This window comes from Necator americanus, chromosome I, assembly GCF_031761385.1.
Source record: "Necator americanus strain Aroian chromosome I, whole genome shotgun sequence".
In the NCBI taxonomy this organism is placed as follows: domain Eukaryota; kingdom Metazoa; phylum Nematoda; class Chromadorea; order Rhabditida; family Ancylostomatidae; genus Necator; species Necator americanus.
Window position 1 is genome coordinate 23,108,797 of NC_087371.1, and position 20,823 is coordinate 23,129,619.

Genomic DNA, 20,823 nt, shown 5'->3' on the forward strand with positions numbered 1-20,823 from the left:
GTGTCCTAAAGGAGTAAGCGATCAGGTTTTTTGTGTGGATGAAATTAGAGGGTATTTTGACATATATTTTAACAACTTCCAATGTGATCCTTCACTGAGAAGGCAGTACAAGAAAAACAATTATTTATAGGGTGAGTAGGATATTAAGTAAAATTAACAACAGTATGCTAATACAAATTGTAAAAAACAGTTATTTACTTTTAAAACGCAAATTAGCTGCTCAATAATGTAAATTTCAAACATTTGCCAGAGATCAGAGCCACGGAATTTGCAAATAGCAGCACTTTTTTAGCTAGTTAGCTACTTTGCAGTACGTTTATATCGGAGAATTCGGGAGTTCAGAATTTCACTATTTATGAACTGTAGTAAAGCAATTTTATTGGACAGCGTTTTAGATTGTAATTCTAATTCTTTTTTTTTCAGTACTTCACTATTTACGGGCTACAGTGGTTAAAAAGATGACACAAAAACAGGAATTAAAATCACACCCCAAGACGCAGTCAGTAAAATCACTTTGGTAATGGGTTAGAAGGAGAAATTGAGAAAAAAAGTTTATTTTGTTAGATTAAACGAAAGATCGACGAACTGACGTAGTCTATGTACTTGCACTGAGCGGGTCAGCGGTATGGAGTGAATCGATCGGAATAACACTGACTTATCAACGAATCACGGGAATGATTCACACGAGCATGGATAGATTGGCGACGGACGGACGGACGCACGGACACACGGACGCATGGCGCATGGAATCGGAGAATATGTGCGAAAGGAATGTGTTCGGTTGCTCGTAGCAACGCATATTACGCTAATTCCGAAAGGACTTCAGCAAGAATCCGCATGTTTGCTTGTGTATGTGGGTGTGAGCAAGCTGATTCTACGCTTATCACATTGAAAATGATGTTCTTCTATCCCACTCGTGCTCCACTTAGATCTCTCCACGGCTGTAAAACAAACATGGACCTCTGCAAGTCTTTCCGGCACGCCTCATCAATGTGTCTCTCAGGTGAGATTTTCGCCGCCATGAGCAAATCCATGAGCTACAATCGCTGCCAAACGATGTTTTCATGGAGGCTTGGGAATTGTCAGCCACGCGTTCAAAGTGAGACTTCTTTTCGAGATATTACGTGGCGTATTACGAAGCATTTCAAAGTCAATACATCTCTGGAAAAGGGAAAATACGCGGAATCCACGGTAGAATTTGATATAATTCGTCTATCCACGTGCAATGAGATCAGAGAAATCACCTACGCTTACACGTACTCAATTCACAGGAGAAAGAAGAAATTGGTGGATTCCCATCCAGAGATATGGAGATGTTTCCAAATCTTTCTTATAGGTATTAGCTGAGCTGTTATCTAAATTGCTGGCACGCCGTATTCGGTGAACGCTTCAGCCTACTCGCCTTCTTCGAGACCAAAGATCGGTAAACGAGGCGATCTTAGTTAGTTATGACGACACGCTCGGCTTTTCTTTTAATTTCTGAATTTTCTGAATTTTTAACATGTCTAAAGGTAATTCAAAAGTTTACAGATGGAAATTCCGCATTCGTGAGATAGAGTCAATTTTTTTTCTACAAGAAACTCTAAATATTGTGGTATAACGAGAGCATTTTCGATGGGTGTTTGGCTGAAGCAAGACCTTTTATTCCTGCAAAACTGTGAACAAGATCCTGAGACAGAGTGGCATCTGGATTTCACCTATGCATTGATCTGTGAACAATTTATGGGCTGTTAGACAAATGACCTCGTAGATCATTCAGTCAGTCAGCTTGCCGGATGACTGGATACGCGCTCTTTCGTATCACGTAGAGGATCAGCGACAAGTTTTATCCGAGCCACTGGATGGTATCCTTTTTGCCATCAAAAGGTTTTCTTGGCTTACCTTACACACTAACATTCCTGTAAATTTTGACACCTGAATTATTTAGGTGGATAACTGCACTGGAAAAAAAGAATTTTGAAATGAAAGGAGAAGGTGAGGAAGCGTCGCTGTCAACGTTTTCTCTCAATTTGCAAGATTTTGCAACATTCTTCCTAACTTGTTGTAAAATCCCAGGTGGATGTCGTTTAACTTCCACTAAGTGACGCGTACTATCTACTGAGATGCTGTCAAGCAGAAATAGTCTAAGGAAAATATTTCGAAACCTCTTCGGAGCTTATTTCAAGCTTATCTTTTTATCATATCAAATACGAACTCACTGTAGATTTCAATGCAAGTGTTGCAGACGAAACTGCTACGCTAATCTGATCCTGAGAGAAGGAGAAGTTTTCAGTGAATTTTCGTAAAAAATGTTCCTCACATTTTTTGTAACAAGATAACCAGATGGCTTATGGTGACGGATTGAAACGGGCGGAAATCTTGGATACATGAGGTACGCGAGCCGGAATCCTGAGAGAACTCCAAGATAGGCCGTTATTGGAATGAAGTGGAAGGTAGCGAAGACTGGTTTAATTTTTCCTCATTAAGAAGTTGAAACATCATAAGCGGTTACTGCAGAAACTGTGTGCAATGCCACTTTTGCAGGAGAGCACAATTAAAACGGTTTTGTATGAAAATTAGAATTTTACGACGAAATAATCCACCAATCCAGTGGTCAACTCTATGGAATTGGTTCTTGTGGACGTAAAAAGGTGACGATTGCACATCAAGATGCAATCCAATTTCCTTTAGCATACGCATGCGAGCTCTTGAGGGCATTAAGCGAGGAGTTGGTCAATTTTCCCCGGCAGAGAATTAATATAAATTCCCCAAAAAGAAACGGTCTGTAACTTTACTAACAGCATTATTCGTTATTCTTTCGGAAAAATGTGTTACAACTTCTTAAGCCGAAAAAAAAACTAGAGAAATAAATCAGTCCATGAGATCTTCATTGTTATTTGACATTTGAAACGAAGTAGGAAGGAAAGCAGGGGCATAATTTTATTTTGTAGTGGGAACCTAGCTGAAGAGGATTCGTTTTTATATTTCTAAAGCGCTAACTAAGTTAAATCGAAACCGCCCTAGTGCAAACCAAGCCTTTCATCCCTCCGGGGTCGATAAATTGGTACCAAACTTGTCTGGGAGGATAAAAACACTGACTTGATCATCGGCTGGCCTCCACAAGTCATTGTATAGGTACACGTTCGTAAACCTCAATCGATTCTGAATTGAAGTGAACGTGGGGGCGCATCCCAAGCTGATTGATTGACGACAGAAACTTTATCCTGTATCCTTTTTAACTAAATTAAATTAGATTTCACAGCTGAATGGAATAAGATGAGGCGAAGAAAACCGCTGAAATACATGGCATTTCAAAAGTAGACATTAAAAAGTTCAGCAGTGTTATAATTTTAGGGAAAGTCGAAGGAAACAAATGTCTATTATTTTCACATGTATCAGATTTTCTTTGCCCTTATTATAGTATTAATGCTGATATTACTATCATAATACTATCTTATTTAAAATTTGTTATTTTTCAATATTTCAATGAACATTCCGATAAGTCATCTACAAGCTCTAGTGTTTGCAAGCAAAGATGCCGTACACATCTAATCTGCTAAGGCTTCATCTTTGCGCTGTAAATCCACTGAGATTTCAGGATAAGACCGATGTGGGAGGATTAGGCGGATCAGAATACACTAAGATAATCAAATAATAAGTCCTAAATCTGTTCGGTCTCTGAAATCTGAGCAAGCCGTTGAGCGGCCCTAAGTTGAATGTTACGTCGGACACGAATCGCAATTAGGTAGAAGCACTTAAACTCGAAAACTGTTCGAGTAACTGTACAGATACCGAGGAGAGTAGGGGTTTCACATATTGTTTTCGGAGATGAAGTGACAGCATGAGAATTTAAGGCCGAATTCCTGTTTTCGACGGCTTGTTGGTGCTGTCGCATTCTTAATTGCGGGTAATGTGGCAGAGATTACGTCAGTTGTTTCCATCTTCCTCGTTCTCACCCTCACACCTCACACCTCACTCGGACACCATTCACTCGCTGGTAACTTTCGAGCAAACCACTTGAGGGAATTGATTAATGACATTTTGAAATGGTAAGTATCATTCAGCGGGAAAAAGGAAAAAGGGATCACCGGAAATTTTATTTTCTTGATGCTTCGTTTGAATAATCGAGAAGCGATTGCAATGAGAAGAAAAGAGGAAAAGTGCCGTGAGTGAGTAATGAGGTAAACTATCTATTGCCATTTATCTCTATTCAGTAAAAAACCAACTTGGCTAAGAAACCGGCACTTAATCATCAGGCTCGAGCAATGACAGAAAGGAGAAGTTCAAGGAAATTTGATTTCAAAAAAACAAAATCCCAAGTTTCAGCACAATAAATGTATGACGCAGGTAACCAGTGCCAATGTGGGCAAGTGGGCATACGTTTGTGGGTAATAAAAATTATGTGTAGATATAACCACATGATAGTGCACAACCACAACAATCCACAGTTCAAACCAGTTTCCCGGTTTCATGGAACTTTTTCAAATAATCGTACTCTGAATGATTCACATACCGAATATTCTCGCAAAATGATTAATTTTCAAGGGTTTGTAGTTTTTTTTTTCAAATATTTGTTTGACAAAAACATTGTTTTTATATAAGTGAAAGGGAATGCATGTATGCTTCAGAAAAAAATCTGAGTGTGGGATAATTTGTTTATTCAGAAATAATGTTGGATATGTTTTTCGAATTTCCCAGAAAGAAAAAAAGAAAAAAAATCAACAAGGTGTTCTAAAGTATTTTTCTTGAAATATATACAGAAAAAAAAACCACTGCTCATTATTTGTGAGAAAGTTCTCCAGCTGCACCGTACGATTTTTCAGCTGGCAGCTGCTTGAGGACAGCCGAATTTTGTTTCCGATTTGTCAAATGTATGGGATGTATTGTGTAAGGGAATGTTGAGAGAAATATTTTTATTTTTATTTTATTCACACACATCAATGGTGCTCCAGAAAAGAAAGATAAGAAATGGAACACACTTTGTCTGAGTCAGAGAATCTTACGAGTAAAAAAATCACAAACTTTACTAAAATCGGAATTCAGTTTATTGTCAGAGAAAACTAGCGCTGTCTTATAAGAATGAAAGAAATAAAATGTGGCATTCTCGTTCTTTATTTCTAAAATGAGAGAGATTTCGTTATATGTGACTAATATATGTATAACTGCAATTGCAAAGTCTCATTAATTTTCCTCGATACTTAGAGAAATTAGTCCTTTAATTTTTCATACATGGATTTTTTAACTGAAAAATATTAAAAGAAAAACTTACATTACTAAAGAGTGCATCAACTCAATGGGACCAACTTGAACCTTTCGACTTTTGCTTGCGTATACATGTGACAGGCAGGGCGTGTTCTCGCCAACTACAGTTCGCTCAAAACGTTCTGATTTGTGGTGCAATTGTGCGTGATCGATTACGTAGAAAGATGGAGCTGAGTTGGTTTTCTTCGTGTCTATACGTGTCCATCTCACCTGCCCGGACACGTACAAAACAGGTTCATTGTTGCGTAACATGGCAGCTGACAAGTTGACAGCAACGTTTGAAGAAAGTTCCGGCATCCGATTCTTTTCGTTGGATTCAGGGCGTACGCTGCAAGCACTGTGGTGAAAACGTTGAATAGTGCCTATAAATCTAGAAATCAGGAGCACCACGAGCATTCGAAGACTCGGGAATTTGTATTTTCTCGTTTTGCCAACGAGGTTTCGGTAAAACTTCATTTTTGGCCCGAGCTTACGACAATCTCGTCTTCATTAAAGGCCTCGCAGTTTTTGATCCTATGAATATCTCATCAAACTCCTCTTCTCTCCTTGCCAAGACACGATATCATACTCCTATCGAATAGGAAATATGAATCCAGATTCCTCGGAATCAATAAAACTAACGAGACACCTTTTTGCTTTCACAATATTATGGGAAAGCAGAAAAATCCACTCTACGAGCTTTCAATAAGCTGATGCCCTCCTGAGGCCTCTTATTCCTACATTTGTAGACGTTTTCGCAGTGGTAAAGTAGTAGACATGACGGTCGGAAAGAGGTCGCACGGTCGATAGTTCAAAAACCCCCCAGTGTCTAACAACCCCTTTATCCCTCCGGGTTTGACAAAATAGTATCAGACTTGTTGGGGAGGATAAAAACTGACTTGATACATCGGCCGGCTCCCGCAAATCATTCTTGGGCCAAAATCCCAACAATCACAGATTGCAGTAGTAAAAGTAAAGTGTAGTAAAAAGCGTTGGCGCATCCCAAGTGGAGTGATACGCCAGACACTTTATCCCTTTATCCTCTTGGTGCAGTAGACTATCTTCCAAATCTTATCTTATCTGTTTTTGAAGAGAACCTGACCTCGGTAAATTCGATAAACAGCTCTTTAAAGGCAGCATGTGGCAAAATTGACGATGTTTAGATGTTTCCATAAGAAAATAGGTTTAAGGGTGTAGACGGAGAGTACGAGAGTGTTCATAGCGCTCAAATTCCCCCTCCTCGTCCTGAAAATGGCGAGGAAAATGCTCGCCCTGTACATATTTTCCTACGAGACGTCTTCTTACGCCCCATTCCTGTACACGGGCCGCGTATGGCAGTTAGAAGCTGCAAGACTATCTCGGTGCAGTGGAGGCAGCCGTTGGGACCCAACTGAGACCATCGCAAACTACAGTGATGGGTGGTGCCAGCAAGAGTTTCGCAACGCTCCTAGCAGCTACGCTCCACCGAAGCGCCTCGAGAGAAGCCGCGTACGCAATTGCGTAGGTACTTCATTTCGTTTTGACCCTAGCGTAGACTCTTAAATGTACCTGAAGTGGAACAGAGGCGATTGATCACTAGGCAGTGCTTTTCCATCAAAGCGGACTTCACAATCAGGCCTTGCATCATTGTTTTGTAATTTCCCTTCAGATTAGTAGCCTGTTTGCCTGATCACACCTAGTGAGCCATAGAACTGTGGGCAAAAGAATTACACATGCTCTCGCAACTGTACAGTTTGTATATTCACGCCTTCTGGTTTCGTGTCGAGCTTTGAGTCTGAAAGGTAATAAATTGATTTAATGTCTCAAGTTCTTATATTTTATTTTTTGAGATCCACTATTTGAATGGTTATCTGGGTTCTACAGGCAAAGAATATGGCTGATTGCGAAAGTTCGACTTTCCTTGAATCTTGGCATAGAGATTGCAACGCCGAAACGTTAGCCGTAATAAATTTTGTTAACAATCTTGGCTGTTGCTTAAATTCGACTATCAACAATATGGCTGAGTGTTCGGTGTCATTGTATTGTCTGCGGAAATTAGGGTATTTGACGAATAAATTGACCGCTCAAATTTCCCTTGCTATGGTTTTTTCGAAGAACGCTAGAACAATACTAGGAAGATGCAGAATTGACGCAGAATTTCTGCAGCACCTCTGTCGTTGTCTGTCGTTTTCTTGTATTTTTCTGAAAACTTAAACTTACTACGGGCACCGCGGATACGAGTCTGATTTATACCTGTTCAAGGTGGCCCTCCTTTGTACCTAATGCAACCACTTATTTGAGTGTAAGCTCGTGGCAAGTAAGAGCCGTAACTTGCGCGGTTATATGGTGGAATTTACGCGGGTATTGCTAAAAGGTGCTGTTGTCCAGTACACCGCCAAACCTTGACATAAATCGATCAGATACTCTAAGAGGAGCTTAGAATCTCTTCCAACAACTCTCCGTTTGGTTATGCTTGCCGGACACTGCCGACTTGAGGTACTCGAGTCACTCGGTGTCGATAGGCAGTTCACGCAAAACGCCAACTGTCGCAGGATGTGGAAATGAATGGATGGATTCTGCACGGGCTGTTGCTGTGGATGGAGAAGGTTGGGCCTAGCTGTATTCAAGGTCGACATGTTCCGGCGAAAACGCGTACAACTGCTTCAGTCGATGATATCGACCCGTCGATTAGGTCGAGTAAGCCAAAGTTACTGCGCATTGTGGTGTTTGGAAGCTAAATCATACAGGATAAGGGACAAAGTGTCTCACCCTCCATACCTCTACCCATCCACTACAAACTGAATCATAATCAATGGATTTGAAATTCAACTTAGTAATTTGGAATTAATTACGTACTCGTTTTTTAAGCAGTACACTAAACGATGGCTTCTAACCACCGGCAAGTGCAACTCTGAATTCCGTTTGGTTCTTGTAGAGATCTGAAAAGGTGAATTCAAGGTTCCTTGAGATCTTAAACTATTGAATGTATTTTGTTATCCAATAACTCGCGCAAACAGTGACAAGCTGTAGTTGGGGCGGCTGGATAACTGGTGCTGAGCTATTCGTTCCACTTCGTTTGGACGTAGAGAGGAAGGAGTCCACGTCGGCGCCCACGTGAATAGATCGAGGCAAAGAATCAAAGAATCCATGGGAACTCGAATGCTACAAAAAGCGGTGCGAACTGTGAGGGAAGCTGACAAGAGTACCTATCACCATATAAAGCGTTCGTCTGCTCGTACTTGCGAAGCAAACTCCACCGGAGACTGAAAGACCCTGAGCGGCCTTAAAATCAGGCAGTTGAACCGACCCGCACAGTCTGCTAAGGTGATGCTCACGGCTGCAAACTTGCACTGTGCATTGAACAGGGTAAGTTTCCAGTTAGAATGTAGATAAAATAAGGTAAGTAGAAATTGCGAACATTGGAACAAGGAGAAGAGTAGTATGCTGAGCAGTGCTGCAGTGAATGGTAAGTCGGGGTAAGACAAGGTGAGAAAGGCGGCAAATGCCCTCCACCATTGCCCTAGGCAATTATTGGGAGTCCTCTTCCTGTATCGCATAGGGCAGGGGTGCATTCGGTTGGATGTTGGTTTCCATCGCTCAATTGTCTGTAATAGGTTGCTATGCGGTTGAAAGCGGGTGCAGTCAGATTTATTTCATCCCTTTTTCTGTACAAGTAGGGAGCACTGGTCGTGATCACACTTGTATTCGTGAACTAAAAAAAACAAAACAAAAAAAAAACATCAGAAACTACCCCATCAGCTCCTATTAATGGTGTGAGATCCCAACTGGTCAATTTTGTGAAACGTTACCTTTAAGTTCCCCCATCGCTTCCGTTCTGCCATATTTAGTAATAATAATATATGTAGTAATACAGTTCAAACAGTTAATCTAATACTTTATCGCTATAGTAGGGTCAAAACGACATGAAGTACGTACGCAATTGCGTACGCTGCTTCTCTCGAGGCACTTCAGTGGAGCGTAGCGGCTGCAAGGGTGCTGGAACACTTGCTGGCACCACCCAGCGCTGCAGTTTCCTATGGTCGCACCTCGCTTCCAACTGCTGCCTCCACTGCGCCGTTTCGAGCGCGTTCGCAAATACACCGAAACTACACTCGTGATTCAAGTCGTTTAATACCCGACTACATTTGCGTAAGAAGCTGCGCTTGAAGCGGCGCGGTGCAGATGACGGTTGGGATCGACGTGGGACCATCGCAAACATCACCAATGGTGCAAGCGAAGGTCGTGCCTCGATCCTAACCACCACGCAACACCTCAGTTTTGAGCGCAGCCGCTTGCGCAACTGCACCGCGCTTCACATCGTTTTGACTATTGTACATTTCAGCGCTGCTCTCTCTCTTTCACCATAAAAATAAGTTATACATTTCTTAGATATGGGCTGCTCGAAATGCAACATACTTTTGTATTATTGCGACTATTGTATCATTATTGCGAATCAACATTTCTTTTTGATGTTATCATTTACATATTAGTGTTGTCAGGACCACATAGTTAAGTTCTTGTTATTTATTTTCCGCAAGATATGACAGTGTTTACTGTTATAAAGAACCTGAAGCTACAAAGCTACAGAAACGACAGCTTCTAGAAAACTGAGGAACTCGTAGTTGATAAGCTAATCCCCTGGGCGTTGTAGCGCACCTGATAAGAAATTTCGCTATGACTGCATGATCGATAGTTTGAAACCGTCTCAGGGCTAACCAGACGTTTCACCGTTACGGGGCCAATAAATCGCTACCAGACTTCTCTGGGAAGATGAAGACGCTGGCACATCGGCTCGCCCCCGCAAGTCATTGTAAGCTGTGCATGCGTTCATGAACCTCAACCGATTCTAAATTGACTCCGTCCCATAGGGATTGATCAACACCATGCACTTTATCTTCGCCTTCTAATCTGTTCCCCAGCAATCCGCGAAATTCGAGCAACACATAATTCTCAGCAGGTGCAATCGAATTCATAACATAGGTTTTCTTTCTTTAAGCTTTTTTGTAGCGTTTTCTAAGGAAAAATTCCAAATATTGCCCACTGAAAGGGAAAGAAGATTAGCTTCTGGCTGTGGCAAATTTTATCTACTTTTAATTCTACAGAACATGACTTATCAATGGACAAAAAAATCCTTTGTGTTTAATTACAATTAGAATTAGAAGAATTAGAGAAAAGAATTCAAGAATTTAATTCATTCAGGAAACAAATCACTCGATAATATGTGTGTCTTTCCTTAACAAGGCATAAACAGAAACGATATGTTACAGAATACAGTCACTGAGAATTTTTTTCTTCCTCCTCCGCTGGATCCATTACAGACACCCAGATGGCTCACAAACCAACACAGTTTGGATGAACCGGGTAGTTGAACACCTAAACTCTTTTCTTTTCAATCCACTGATCGTTCACGATTTATAATGATGTGAATACTACAGAAATCGACTTTTCCTCTCATGGAGGCTATCTTCATTGGAATGGATCAGTTTGATTCACTGAATATCAGTGTTGGTATTCACGAGAAATTCTATATCAAAGTAAATCCCTTGGGTATAATGATAGTGGATCAGGGATATTATAGCGGATCTAAAAGAAATTCATTGTAGCAAAAAAAGGTCCATCATGCTGCCAAAGAAGGTCGCTGCACTGTTAAAGCTCAAAATAAAACCAGCTGGATACTAAGGTAATAAGTAGGAGGTGGTCGCTAGGCGGGACTCGAGGGGAAGTACAGGTGTAGCTCAGGAGTTAAAGAAGAAGAGAAGAAGTTAGGTGTAGCTTTAAAAGCCGCATATCACGAAACTGACTATGTCGGGATCTCTGTGGGCACATACAACGTTCAGTGTGTAGGTTACGAGCATAGTTATAACACCGCTTGATTCCGCATAATCGTCCTTAGGAACTGCGTGGAAATAGCCTCAGTTTCTACGAGGTACGTCAGAATGCGCCACCATTCTAAACGTGCCGGGTCTCTCAGCAACCTGTTCATTGATTCTACTTGAGTAGGCTGCTGAGGACGTCTCATTGATTCTCGACCGCACCACAAGCGGATGCGGAGCGTGTACAAGAGTGGCGCATTTTTACACCCTTCGAGGGATCAATACAGTTTTTCAGAACAATTAGGAGAAGGAGAGACGCGCCACGCTCATGCTCATAATCTACATTTTAAACTCTATATTTGCCCACCTCGTTAGTTTCGTGATATGCTTCCTTTAAAGAAGGCTGTTGCATTTGGATGCACCCATCAATGGACAACGCAGGGTCAAAACGACATGAAGCGTACGTAGCTTCTCTCGAGGCGGTGCGATGGAGCGTACTGGAACCCTTGCCGGCACTGTGCATCGCTGCAGTTTGCGATGGTCCCGACTCGATTCCAATTGCTGCCCCCACCGCACCGTTTCGAGCGCGTACGCAAATGCACCGCGCTTCATGTCGTTTTGACCCGGCTATAATTTACCGAAATCAGTAGACACAGTTTATACAAGAGATTCTCGCTGTTGTATTGCCATTTCGAAAATTGTTCGAATTCATTTTTTAAAGCGAAAACTGCGCTCAGATTCAAATTTTACGATATATATGTTCCATGATCCGAGCTCCTGCGGCCTTCCCATTTGAGAAGGCTTAGATCAGCCACTTGTGGCAGTATCAGTTAAATTCGATTTGTTATTTTCGGAAATCGTCCACCGATTTAATTTATATGCTGGACGGACGACATACTCGTTCTCAGCGCGTGTACTAGAGTAGTCCCAGACGGCTCTAAAATTTAGAAAAAAAAACCTTGAAAAGCCGTGCTGAAGCCGTATAGCTAGTTGAACAAAGATGAGGACTGACCCCCTCCGACTACCTTTGTACAAGTGACTATGGGCTCCAAGGCTGGACAGTTGTGTCGTATAATGTGTTTACCTCGAAAGTGGTTAAAAACTACATATTCTTACTAATCTATTCCTTTCTAATTACGATGCAAACAAACAAAAAATGAAGTGCGAAAATAAGTTGCAATTTTTGTATTTCACGTGCGTATGTGATAGTTGTCATGGAATCGATAATCACAAATGTTACTTAGTTGTCATTTCTCACCTCAAAATCCAGGTTGAGCCTTTCTCGTCGTTCAGTTCGAAGATATCCTACGCTTATGCTCGTGTTGAACGCCTTCATAGCTTCGGGACCACAAGTCTCGAGGATTTGACGCAAGACACAAACTCTCATCTGGAAGGCGCCACTAATTTACTTTGCACAACAACAACGACTAGGAAAGAGTGGGACCGACCATCGAAAATAAGAAGAAAGTGAGACTAAGAGAATATAAGTTTGTATTTGCAAGAAAAACGAATGGATATAAGGTGGAATGATGTCGAACGACAATCACTGTGCTCCCCTTCCCCGGTGTTTATTAAAGCATTCAAAAAAGGCTAGTTTAGGCTCTTTCCAGTAGTGTCTAGATAAGGTTCGGGACGTAGTAAGCGCAGAAAAAAAGGGAAAAGAAGAACGCCCGCAACAACCTCCAAATTCAAAAATTACATGCGTAAAGATACCTGTTTGAACAGTCCACACTTTGATCCTTCTAGCCAAGCTATTGAGCTCATCGCCCGCTCGAATACTTTAAGATGTTCATGCGTGTCAGCGCTGCAATACAAGTTAGTATAATTTAAAAGAGATTCAGTAATGCTTTGGTACTATACGAGTGGGAGAGACCTTTCTGCATTTTTGATTTTCTGAACAGCAGTATCGTAGGTTGTGGAGATCCGCTGGTTCACACTATCTCGTACTGCGGAGTAGTTGTTCACTTGCTTAACACTTTTCACGATTTGATACAAAAAGAACTCAGAAATTGACGAAAATTATGACAAGAACAGTCTCAGGAAGAAAGTTGAAGTGGGACAGCAGCAGGAGCTCGGAAGCGGTCACAGACTCAACTATTTCGGATTTTTGATTGCCTTCGTAAAAGCTGAAAACATCTGCAAATGGGTGACTACTGAAGACTGCACCCGGATTGTGACATTCAGAGGTGCACTGTTACTCATTCTAAGTCTGAAAATTTGTAATTTTGTTCGATTTTCGGTTCACTCCAGTAGCAGATAGGACTCCTGATGTAGTTTGCAAGCGTCGCAGTGATTTCTGGATTTGTGGGAGGTTGTTCACATTCAGTCATCTACTACTGGAGAGATCCTAAGATCGACAACATCCGCCACCGCTTCTGCTGAGATTCCCGCAATTTAAAGGCATCACCCCACGAATGTGGTGTTGCGGGTTTCAGGTAGGTTATGCCTATATGAGGTCGTAGATTGTGGGGAGGATGATTCCGTCATTGCTCCCTAATTGCCGTAAAAAAATGCCCGGAAGGTGCGGCGCGTGTACAAAGCCGACTAGCCCCAATAGAACTTGTTGTAGAAAATAGGGCCTAGGAATACTCGAAGCCGTCTCGTCCGGGCCGTTTTTACGAATGCGGTGTGGCGGTTACGAAGAAATGAGCGGGATCCCACCCGTTTCTACAATATACGATCTTGTATAGTCTTTGACCACCGGAAATCCATATCACATCAGATTCGTGTGGTGATGCCTTTAAAAAGGTAATTCCATGAGTTTTGCGAAAGGTTGAGTCTTCCTTAGTAACACTAAGTGGCAGGGGTCTCCAAGTTTACAGTCATCTACAGTCATCCGTTATTTTTCATCGCGGAAAAGTCGCAAATAGTGCTAAACATTCAGAAATCGCTGAGAAGCAAGGCATTCAGAGGTGCATCATTCATTCAAAGTCTGAAACTTCGTCTTTGCGGTCAATTGGTTATAATGGAGGGAATACGATGTGAAGCTTGGCGCGGTCGTCACAGTTCCTATTTCAAGTTGCAAATAAGGAAGCAAAGCAAGCATAGTCCGGTCAAAACGGCATTAAGTATGGTGCAGTTGCGAAAGCGACTGCGCTCGAAGCGGTGCGGTGAGGGAAGACCCGTGTTAACTCCATTCTTCGTTGCAGTTCGCGATGGTCCTGTCACGGTTCCAACCGCTTTCACTATCGCGCCGCTGCGAGAGCAGCAGCTTATGCAGCTGCACCATAGTTCATGTCGTTTTGATCGGACTACATGTAGCAAATAGTGCATGCCAGAGCATCTACACCAGAATTTGCGCGCTTGAGGTAAAGTTTAAGAGCGACTCGGATTACAAAGACGAGTAGAGCCGGTGAGGGTCCCAGCCTGATCACAACCGCCAGTTTCACCGCGCCTCAGCAGCTGCTCAGGCAAGTGCTCCGAGCTTCTGATGGTTTCGACTTGACTACAGTGCCACTTAAAGTAGCGGTGCAAAGTTGTGAAACGCTAAACTGTCGCACAACTACTTGAGATTCGTCCACCTACCTCTGAACATGGCTGGATCCAACCGTTCACATCGTTGCCTACACACTGATAGACAGTAGTGACAAATCCCAGATCTCGGCACTCTTTCTCGAACATCATCCTGATTTTTATTTATTCATCGTAACAGGAACAAATAGACCGATAGTGCAGTACAGTGGGATCAAAATGACCTAACCTGTGGCGTAAACGGCTTTTTTTTCCGAAGCGACGTGTGTCTCACTCAAGTCCCCACTCCTAGTTGACCGCCAAATTTATAGTTGTAACGCAGACAGTGTTTGGCTTCTAGCCAGAGGTTGCGCGTGGGTCCTATCGCGGAGGCGTAAGACGCAAGCGACCACGCCATACTACACCACAACTCAGGCTGTTTTGATCCGATTGCAAATGTTTAGTTCCGACTATACTTTACCTACTTATGGTTTCCTATCTTCTTCAAGTCCTCAATTCGTTTGCGGGTTGTTTCGACTCCTTCGTACTCAGCTCCACATGTGAGTTGCTTCTCGTGCTTCGAGCATGCCTAAAATAATTTTGAAGTAAAGGTGATGGATCCTGAGTCAATAGTACTTACAGCTTTAGCTATTCGATCCATGTGATAAGGTGGAAGCGTCATAAATAGCGCAGTAAACTCTTTCATTCCAGCTTTTTCGAGCCAAACTGCACTTTCGACGTGGCCATACCTCAAAGGAAGAGTGATGGGATACAATTTAATTTTTCGAGAAATAGAGTGGACAAAATATAGCAGGGGAAGGCTTAGTCTGTACTGTCGTCCGTGTTAAAGGCATCACTCCACGAATCTGAGGTGGTACGGATTTCAGGTGGAGTATTCGTATACGAGATGGGAGACTATGGAGAGGGGGGTGATTCCGTCCATTTCTTCCTAATTGCCGTAAAAGACGGCACGGAAGATACGGCTTCAGGCGTTCTAGCGCACTATTTTCTACAAGTTTGACTGGAGCGCGCCAGCCTTGCGGTGCGGCGCCGCATCTTCGGGGCCGTTTTTACGGCAATTAGGAAGAAATGGACGGAATCACCCCCTCTCCATAGTCTCCCATCCCGTATACGAATACTCCACCTGAAATCTGCACCACCTCAGATTTGTGGGGTGATGCCTTTAACGTCAAGGTTCACAAGAACTTTCTATGCTGTAAAGAGTTGCTTCGTTGCACAAACTGATGCATTGAGTGCTCCTAGTCCCATGATATCTACGGAGTGTTTCGAATTACCAGTGGAACAATTGCAATAACGCTTGGAGCTCTATTTACTACTTAATAAATCAAACATAGAAAATTCATCCGAATGATGTCGCTGACGTGGAAGTCTGAGAGCTGAGTAACGGAACTCTGAACGGAAAAGAAGTCTGACCGTAGCGCCTCTTCTTGAATGTGATCTGTCCATTCTCGATCAATATTATTGCACTGTTCAAGACCATCAAGGTAATAGGAGTTCCTAAAATAGATCACGCATTCGTCTTCATCTATTCTCAATCGCAGCGGGTCCGGTTTTAGTTGTTGTAATTCAACCGCCACGACTTCCGCTGACCAACCGTTGGGACTTCATGTGATTGCGACCTGTTCATCGAATGATGAGGATTGATTGAAATAGAGAGAGAAACTCTGGCAATTGGTGTTACTTTTTGGAAAATCATTAGTTTTTAGTTAGACTAAAACAATATGTATAAAAATATGTAAGACAGGATGTTTTATATGACAAAGAGGAAAAAAATGTATTCCGTTCAGGAATAAAGAGCATCTCTTCGACACAAATGTTCCTAATTTGTCAATTTGTCTTAATCTGTTAACTGTTCACTGCAATGAGGTTTGATGAGATGGGACAAAAAGTGAAAACCAACAATGAAGTGCCACTTGCGAGAAATTTTGAGCTCTGATTCCGACGCATTTTCCTTGGATAAAACCGTTTTCGCAAGATAGAAATTAGTTTTTGTCACAAATGCAAAGAGAGAAACAGACACAGAGAGGGCAGAAAACTGAACGAGTGAGTTTGAGGACCAAATGAAATGAGGTTGAGATTCGTAGATCAAAAAGGTCCAATTCTCAACATTAGCCACTCGATTGTCGTTGTTCATGGTGTTCTCAGCTGCGTGGATGGTGCTTTTAAAATATATGTGTTGAAATGTGATGTCCAGACTATTTGTAATCCAGTTCTTTGCCTGAACTGTGAAGGAAAAAAGTTAGAGTCTTGGCTCTGATACACTGAAGTCTCACAAAGGATGTAATAAAAATCGTCAGCAGAATCTGAAAAAAAATTCATCCCAATGATTATAATCTGCACGGATGTAACCTTAAATATGATTTCGATCACTATTGCCACCGACATGCTGTTTTATGCAAAGCAGAGAGAAAGCACATACACAGCTTTTTTTAACTATGCGACATTCAGAATTTTTATAAAACGTAAAATTTCGATCAAGCTGGCAGTACTGAGGCATCCGATTACGTTGTCGTTAGCGTCTGATTAAAGGCAGCATATCTCGAATCTTCGGTGGTACGGATTTAAGGTGGAGTATCCGTGTAGGGGGTCGTAGATTATGGAGACCGGGGTGGTTCCGCTCGTCTCTCCCTGCATCACTGCAAACAGCGTAGTGTCCCTAACTGCCTATTGGGGCAGTCCGAATTGATTTTCGACGAACCGCAGAGCGGAGGCGGCGCAAGGGGTGGAGCGTTGCAATAGATGGCGTCGTACAAAACAGCATTCTGGAAGCGGCTGTTTACAGTGATGCACAGAGAGATGAGCGGAACTACCGCCGTCTCCATAATCTACGACCCCGTATGCGGATGCTCCACCTGAAATCCACCTCAGATTCGTATAATGCTGCCTTTGACTATAATCGCCAAATGTCCTCAGCCAGATAAGCGCGAAGCGCCTGCCGCAACGCACACGTGCGCTTGAAACACACTCCCTCTTCCCTCTGCCCTCCCAATCAAAAGGAAAGGAAATCAAAGGGAAAACAGTTATTTAGCTGTACATATTTGGTGCTCGCTATGTCTTTGTGTTAATGACCAGATGCACATTTTTTTCGGTCTTTATTCGTAGTTAGGGCTAAGTGTAGCAAGGTTGGCAAGAGGCTCCGCTGCTTCTGCACGGTCGATGGTTTGAATTCGTCATAATGAAGCCGCTCAATCTCTGAGGTCGATTAGTTGGTACCAGACTTGCCTGAGAGCATAGAAATACTGATTTGACATTTCGGCTCGCCGTCGAAAGTCATTATATAGGCTAGACACACGTTTATAAACCTTAATTGAACGTGTTGGCGCCTCATTAGCGGATTGATTAGTGCAAGGCATTTTATTCTTTACTTCACACTTTGTTCTGACTTTGTTCGAAGTTCGACAGGGAAGTTTCGGAATTAGGCGATTTGGCTGTTGTAGTCGCTGGTGAGATGTTCAGTTAGTTGGTGGTCTACTACAATGAGGCGTTAAAACTGTTCACATAGTTCACTTTACAGGACCTAGTACAGTGGCGTTGCTGTTACGTAACCGGAACCAGGGGAAGATGAGTTCAGCGTCGTTTAATACGTAACTCAATGATGCGGATGAGATCAGTTAAGAACGTTACCATTTTATGCTCGAGTGATAGAAATCTCGGATCTCTTTTCAGATTTATAATCAACAAATTATGATGGGAATTGTTGCATAAATAATTCCAAGCAGCTCATGCTACAATCGATGACGTGCTTGAAGTCATTCCAGATCATTCACGTATTTTGTAATGGAAACCGGCTAGGGATTGTGTCGTGAAAGTGTCGGTATAGCTCCTGTTACGAGGTCACAGTAGTAAACAGCTGTTCATTTCCCTTTTACGACACTTCCGATCGCGACACGCAAAACTTGAAAATACGACAGGGGAAAGATCGACTGTCAATCTCGCAATATTATCGATTTGTTTGCGTCGATACCTAGTATTGAACGTGAAAAAAAAATGAAATGTAACGCAAAATAAGGGAAATCTCACAATGTTTCTCACTGTACATATCTGTGAGCTCATACTGTAAAACTACGGTAGCACAAAGTGTTGTTAAAAAAGAGTTGAAAACGTAGGGAAATGAAGAGAAAAGGAGGACGTGACTATGATTATATAGAAAATGACTGTGAATCTTTTGCACAAGAACTTCTTCGAGAGATTGTACATTCTCGAATACTTATAAATGCACCGACAATAGTTCCAGAATCTTAGGACTCATTTACACGGTGCTAGAAATTCTTCGATTTTCGATTAAAGCAGAATAGTTGGCTTAACAAGATAGTGGACTAATTGGAATGCTCCGCAGAAGAGAAGAAAATCATTCAGTATTTAAAAAAAATAACGGAAGAGATTAACTAAGAAAACAAAACTTCATAGCGTTTGTAGAAAAAACTTCTTCTAGGCCCAGCTCAAAAACAAACCAATATAGGAGGAAAAAGATGGAAAAAAACCACATGACTGTAGCTGTATTGAGGGTTTTCTGTGAAACTGCAATACACACTATGAAACATCGAAAAAACAAAGGGGAAAAGTGATCTACCTCTTCAGATGATCCGCTTGACCAACAATTTTGTTCAAGAATTCGACCTTGGCTGAAATAGCATGAGTTATTGAGTATGAGTTATCAATATGGGGCAGACGCACATGCACGTTTTCACATAGACATATTCTCCATGCTTAAGCGGAGGAGGTGGTGCCAAGTGAGTGAGAGGGATTAGCTGCCCCACTTCCCACGGTCGATGTAAGCCGCTATCATCGCAGTCAAATGCATCCTCTGTAGCCTAAGCAACCCAACCAGCTGTTGCTTTTCTATTCCTAGTGATATCTGCTCAAATTTTCTTCCTTCACACATACACCATTATTTTCACTTCATCCCTCTCGCTAAAAATGACATAGGCACCCTCTCCATGTGGCGACGGTTCTTCTACAGAAGTACCGTCAAACTTTACGTACCTTTTCTTCCGATGTCGCGAGCCTCATCCAATTCTCGTAAGGGAATTCCGGAAAAGATCCAACTGCAACCTGCAGTTCGAAGCCATAGAAGGAGGAATCCAACGACGACACGCATCGTTCGACTACCCACACTCGTCGCCCCACCCCCGGACGGCAGCCTTCAGTTGGTAGTAGTGACCACGCCCAGCCAGGTGTCGCCCTTGTCTGCGGTAGATGTTGCTAACAGCATCACGCCCTCGTGCGACACAACTATGGATCCACGAGTATCCGGGAAAGAAGTTCTACTCTTGCGCAGGCAACCACCTAAAAGGGTTTAGTATTTGCAGAAAGAGTGCTGTGCTTTTGTAAACTTCTTTGACGGTGCTATAGTTTAGACTTTTGCAACAAGGCCCAAAGAAGCAATAGGACAGCGGACCACACATTGTCGCAGGTGTGAGGTACTTCCTCAGGTAGCCATTCTAATGTTCTAAAATTTTTCCAGCTATGAACAAACGCTGCAGTTTCAGGTAATAAGCGATGCCGCCGCACGATCCACGGCAAAACAACTCGAAAAAGAGTTCGCTCGCTACCGTTTCCCTGTGGGATGCCGAACATTACCACCGGTGCAGAGCAATTCTATAGATAAAACAGTACGGCATGTTAGAATTTCACCGCTACAATTTGCGCCCTCAACAGGTAAGTAGGGTTAGAGGATTTTTTCTTTAAATAGCTCCAAAATAGAACATTTTGTCTAACCATTTCTAGAAACAACATCTCTCAACATTTCGATAAGATTTTCTAGCAATTTTGTCTCTTCTTCATGAACTCATGGTTACTTTCGCCGTTTCTTCGGCTTGTAGCATCAATTTTGAATACTTCTTTCCTCAAATCAGCAGAGAAAGAACAACAAAAGCAAAACAAAGGAATTTTCGATGACGCCTAAACATCTTTGGCCATTCTCCCTCTGGTTTTTTTTCTCTCGAAGTTTCAAGAACTTCTTACAAAAACATACGCATTAAGATAAAATGCGTAAAAAATCAAAAACTATGAAAAATATGCCAATGCTTGTTAGCATCATGATCAAGTCCAGGTTTTCTTCCGAGGACCGTAATTTCGATCACGATATTTCGATTGCAAGTTTGTTTCTTATCGTTAGAACATTCTTAGACGCCTCTTTCACTTTTGGTTTCTCTTCCAGTTTTTCGGAAGTTATTTCTTCTCCGCGCTTAATTACAATTGAAAAAGAATGTTGACAATAGACCATAAAGTGTACTGCTGTTAATTTTGGAAATGAAATATTTTATTCCCAATCAGAGTCATCCATTTTTTTCTGGTCACAGTCAAAGCTAACTAATTACAAGGATAAAGCTTCTGCCGT

General features: G+C 42.1%; 1 protein-coding gene across 3 annotated transcripts; it reads right to left on the reverse strand.

Moving 5' to 3' along the window:
- Positions 1–10,530: 10,530 nt before the first annotated feature.
- RB195_006579 (uncharacterized protein) lies at positions 10,531–19,581 on the reverse strand (the record flags this gene model as incomplete). Of its 3 annotated transcripts, XM_064179749.1 has the most annotated exons (12): positions 10,531–10,572; positions 12,271–12,399; positions 12,726–12,816; positions 12,886–12,980; positions 14,538–14,637; positions 14,948–15,051; positions 15,103–15,211; positions 15,897–15,980; positions 17,145–17,245; positions 18,935–19,001; positions 19,054–19,105; positions 19,467–19,581. In XM_064179749.1, 12 exons carry the CDS (start codon positions 19,579–19,581, stop codon positions 10,531–10,533), a joined length of 1,089 nt encoding a protein of 362 aa, XP_064036680.1. The 3 variants fall into 3 exon arrangements, with proteins under 3 accessions (XP_064036680.1, XP_064036681.1, XP_064036682.1); XM_064179747.1 differs by lacking the exons at positions 17,145–17,245; positions 18,935–19,001; positions 19,054–19,105; positions 19,467–19,581 and adding an exon at positions 16,078–16,091; XM_064179748.1 differs by lacking the exons at positions 10,531–10,572; positions 12,271–12,399; positions 12,726–12,816; ... (4 more) ...; positions 15,897–15,980; positions 17,145–17,245 and having other exon boundaries at positions 18,923–19,001.
- Between the last annotated feature and the right edge of the window lie 1,242 nt (positions 19,582–20,823).